Raw genomic sequence first — 5,154 nt, forward strand, 5'->3', positions numbered from 1 at the left:
ACCGTGGCTCAGGGAGTTGGGAATCTGTAACTGGAAGGTCGCCGGTTCGATCCCTGGGCTCTCTGTCCTGGTCGTTGTGTCCCTGGGCAAGACACTTTACCCTACTTGCCTACTGGTGTTGGCCAGAGGGGCCGATGGCGCGATATGGCAGCCTCGCTTCTGTCAGTACACAGCTACAACTGTAGCTTGCCTCCACCAGTGTATGAATGTGAGAGTGAATGAATAGTGGTATTGTAAAGCGCTTTGGGTGCCTTGAAAAGCGCTATATAAATCCAATCCATTATATGGAGCAGGAAATTAGCAATAGTAGGTGCCTTTACCACTTGCTTGAATTTGACTGAATGTTTTTTTTGTTTATTTTGTTTTTTGTTTGGCTGCACTATGACGTCAAACAAAGTTATTGCCATTTCAAGAAAGTATTCTTAAATCAATGGTTTACCTGGAGCTTTGTCCACTAAGGTTTTGTGAGGGAATATCACAGAATGGATAATTCCGATTAGGTTAGCTTTTAAATGTGTATAAAATCAGATGGTTATAATTTCTTGATTAATGCTACAGTCCTCCAAGACTTCATTACATCCCATCAGGGTATTCATGTTATCTAGTCAGCTTTTATTTAGATCATGTTATTGAAGTACGGATTGCTTGGAATTGTTTTAAAATGTCTTGTAATTTAAAGTGAGACCTAAACTCATTAACACAAACCACTGACCCATCTGGCCATATGACATTCATTTTGTCACAAGACCCTGTTAGTACCATATATAGTATACTGTAGTATAAACAACAGTGAAGATATGCCACATCTTGTGGCCCTATCCCAGTTGTTCTAAAATACGTTGCTACCATCAAATTCAAAATGAGTTTTTTTAAACTGTTTTTTTAAATGAAAAAGTAAAATATTCATTTAAACACTCCTGCATTTTTAATTTTCTACTGTCAATAAAATCTGAGTTTATGAGATGTGGAAATTTTTGCATCCTGTTTTTATTTACAATTTAAATAGCATCCCATCAGAACTTAGTTTGTAGAACAAAGTTTAGTGTCATTCATAAAACATGTGAAATAAAGCGCTGGTCACAGTTTTACTTTTGCAGAAAAAGCCAGACCAGGTGCCTGAACAAGGACCTTTACAAAAACAGCTTGGAGGAAAGGTTAGAATAACGTTGTATTTTCATTTCTCACAGTGTTTTCAGTCATGCATTCACCTTTTTCATAGCTTCCATAGTTTTTTCTGTAATTCTTGCAATGAAAAAACAGTGTTACTAATTTCTCTTAAACCTAACTGGACCATTGTGTGTGACCATAACATTATGTGTAAAAGTTATGTTATTATTATTATTATTAATTATTATTATTGCTTTCTGTTTCTTTTTCTAAGGACTTGGGACATGTACCAAAAGTTCTTGTATGATTGTAGTTTACTACTACTACTGATAATAATATGACAATATATTTTCTGCACTGGCATCAGATTCCTTGTCCTGATCAGGAGGAGTTTCACCTACATGGCCGCTATAACAGTTTTTGCCTAACTCGGGTTCCATTCACATTATATTGTGCATCTTCCAGTGACGAGTCCAGAGGAGAGCTGCCTCCATCCTCAAAGACCCCACACACACCCGACTGATCACACTGCTGCCCTCAGGACGAAGGTTTAGAAGTGTGAAATCCAGAACATCTCGACTCAACAACTCCTTCTTCCCCACTGCTATCAGACTCTTGAACAGCTGACCTATTTTAACAGTAACAATGATTTTTGCACATCAGGTCATCTCACTCACTTCTGTTGTGTTTTGTACGTGTTTTGGATTTTTTTACGTGTTTCTGAGTTTTTACGTGCGTCTGAGTTTTTAGTGTTTTGGAGTTTGTACATGCTTCGGGGTTTGTACGTGCTTTGGAGTTTTTACGTGTTTTGAAGTTTGTATGTGCTTTGTCTCTAGGGGCCACTTGTAAATATACTTTTATTTATTCACTCCACATAAAATGTAACCATTAAAATATAAACACTTAAGCTAGACAGATAGTGGACAAAACCATTCAGACAAAATTAGTTTATTTCATAATAACCATTCAGACATTTTACAATGCAAATCACCAAAACTGTGTCTAGTTCTTAATTCATCCATTTCAATCTTATCTAATAAATAGGTACAATCTAAAAGAAAATTAAATACCAAAAACAAAATATTCTCGCACACAATCTTCCTCATAAATCCCAAACCAGATGTTGAGGTTATTTCTCAGACTGGTAGAACCAAAACTTAAATTAAATCTTGTCTTTTGCACAACCTTTACACCAAACACCAGGAACATTAAAGAAATAATTTTAAAACATTGGCATATCCTTCAAAGTGATCCAAACTTACCAGGGATTTTTAAAGAACCACTAATGATTAGAGAGGTAAAAACATTAGAGATATGCTTGACAAAGCTTTCCAGGACCCTAAAACTCCAGAAATAACCTTGATAAATCATAACCTACAAGATAATCTCAAATGTGGGTCTTGCATAAACTGTCAATACACAAAAAATCTAAAATGATTTAAACACCCTATTAGTGGCAAGCTCATTGACATAAAGGGTTTTATGACTTGCAAAACTAAAAATGTAATCTAGATGACACAGTGCCCATGCAAAAGAAACATATAAGAGAAACATCCTGGCCTCTAAAAGAATGAATTAATGAACCCAGAAGTTTGATTAATAGAAATGATTTAACCAGTCCTGTTGCAAGACATTTTAATTAAATAATTCACCTTTATTTTTTATCGGCATTAAAGCCATTAAACCTAGTCAAAGAAGTGGCAATATTAATTTTATCAGAAAAAAAGAAGCATTCTGATATTTTGTTTGAATAGTTTACAGCCTACAGGTATGGATGAGGATTTATCTATTAATGAGTTTCTGTGAACTTTGATGGCTCTGATAACTTATCCAGGAGCTCATAAAAGATCCTTAAGAAACCACTGGTTTCTGAACTCTCCACTACTCAATAAACAAAATAAGGAATAATAATAATAATAATAATAATAATAATAATAATAATAATAATAATAATAAAACATTGAAAACTTTGAACTCCTTTGGAAAAAATTTGGAAAAATGCATATATTTATCTTACCTCATAAGAAGTCATGCAAGCATATAACCATGTTGTTTACATTACAGTGTAAACAGAAGAAAACCACTAAAAGTATTATAGTTCATGCTGTCGTCATAGACAATCCTGTTCGCCTGGAGCTCCACATACACATTGTCTCCCACTTCGAGAGGGATGACCACAGCATTGCTACCCATGTCATTGGCATCACTTCCACTGGTATCCCAGACGGATGTCAGTCTTTTACCATTCTTCATGAGGCTTACAACGGAGTTGGGAACAGAGTTGAGGTTGTTAAACATTGAGAATCGAAAGAAGTACATTCCTTTGGTCATGGCTGTGAAAATCCCTGTCAAAAAATTAAAGCTGGTGAGATTTCACAGGTTTTCATGACTCCATGCAACACTTTCTCTGTTACAGAGATAATACCTGTTGAAGGATTGTAGCCACTGCCTGTGTTGGAGAAAATGTTCTTGTACCGCAGTGGAGTAGGACTGTCAAAAGGGCCAGTATTTCCAAAGCCAGAATCAAGGAGGGCTACAGAAAAGGCTACCTGAGGAATGCCTGAAAGCAACAAATTTAATAAGAATTTCCAGAACAAAATTACATTTCAATCTTACAATTAATCAAACCAGGTTGACTCATGTTACCTCCAATACGTTTCTGCAGATCCATGACTTCTTTTTCAGTTTTTTGAAGCTTGATCTCTAGAAGCGTTATTTTATCCGCAATGTTTGTGACTTTCTCTCCCACAGCTCCCAGGTCTTGAGTTATACGAGTGAAAGAGCAGACATCACAAATTTTGTCACAATCACTTTTAATCTGAGAATCACAAAGACAGCTGCCGATTGCCAGAATGAGGACTGCAAATGACTTCATCTTTGCACTTTTGTGCTCTGCTTCTCTGTTCAGAAGTCCTTGACTTTTATCTCTTCAGAGATGCAAAACAGGATGTGGCCAACTGTAAACATTAAAACAAGTTTTACTGGTCAGGTCATTAAATACATCAAATATTAGCTTTAACATCCTGGCCAATGTCAAAACACAAACTCCTCACAGTGCAATCTTTCCATCCAATGTTCAGCACACTGAAACATAGAGGCAAGGGAAAGAGCTGTAGGACACAGATTAGTGAGTGACAAAGCCATAATCCAGGACAAAACAACATTAGTACAAAGAAACAAATAAATATAAAAATAAGTTATGAAGTTATGAATGATCAGTGTTGGGACTAACGCGTTATTAAGTAACACGTTACAGTAACTACGTTATTATTGTGGTAACAAGCACGGTAACTAGTTATTATTCCAAAATCAGGAATGCGTTAGTCGTTACTGGGATTTAGATAGGGTCGTTACTCGTTACTTCGTGTGGTGGCTATCGCGGAGCTTCCACAGATTCAGTAACATTAGCAAGTGGTGGAGGCCAGCAGGTGGAGGATGGAAAGGGGACGCAGAAGGAAAAGAGACCCGAGGCGGCCGCCGGTCCAAGTGTGAACTGAACTTCAGGTAAGAAGTTATGACCTGCAGTCTCTCTGGGTCAGATATGAACCAAGTTTAGGTGGAGTTTATTTTCGCTATTCTGACTTTTTCCACTGGTGTCAAGCCAGCCTCCAATTCGAGACTTGCAGTCAAGCCAGCCTCCAGTTTGTTTTACATTCCCTGTGTATTCAAAGTATTACGGGAATGGATGTGGAAACCGGATTTCAAAATAAAAGCCAATTTCGAGTGAATTAACAGATATGTTAAGAACATAATAATGTATAATTTAGGCTTTTATTTTCTTTTTTTTTTACAAACTCTAATGTTAGATCTATATGACACAGCCTTGTACCCTAATTGTGCCCTGTCACTATCAAGGCCATCTTATTTTGGATTTCAAAGTAAAAGCCCTGTGAATCTTCATTTTTGAACTACTCTTTCAATGACTTAATAATGCTCTTAAAAGCAAAAGTCGTATTTCCAAATACTATTTGAACTTTATATCAACACTTTCCAACCACAGTCTTTTTCACAGTGATACCATATCAATATCAAGTCAGTCTGATTTTG

At 36.4% G+C, this 5,154-nt stretch overlaps 1 protein-coding gene across 1 annotated transcript; it reads right to left on the bottom strand.

Annotated features, from left to right (window-relative positions):
* Positions 1-2,045: 2,045 nt before the first annotated feature.
* LOC147311438 (complement C1q-like protein 2) lies at positions 2,046-4,195 on the bottom strand. The gene is made up of 3 exons (XM_086266600.1): positions 3,754-4,195; positions 3,533-3,667; positions 2,046-3,452 (listed from the first exon to the last, which is right to left on the bottom strand). The coding sequence occupies exons 1-3, from the start codon at positions 3,980-3,982 to the stop codon at positions 3,166-3,168; spliced, it is 651 nt and encodes a 216-aa protein (XP_086122726.1). The 5' UTR covers positions 3,983-4,195; the 3' UTR covers positions 2,046-3,165.
* Between the last annotated feature and the right edge of the window lie 959 nt (positions 4,196-5,154).

This window comes from Aulonocara sp. 'chitande type north' Nkhata Bay, linkage group LG16, assembly GCF_057382095.1.
Source record: "Aulonocara sp. 'chitande type north' Nkhata Bay isolate Kocher_YH1m ecotype deep benthic linkage group LG16, A_spYH_male_GT1.1, whole genome shotgun sequence".
In the NCBI taxonomy this organism is placed as follows: domain Eukaryota; kingdom Metazoa; phylum Chordata; class Actinopteri; order Cichliformes; family Cichlidae; genus Aulonocara; species Aulonocara sp. 'chitande type north' Nkhata Bay.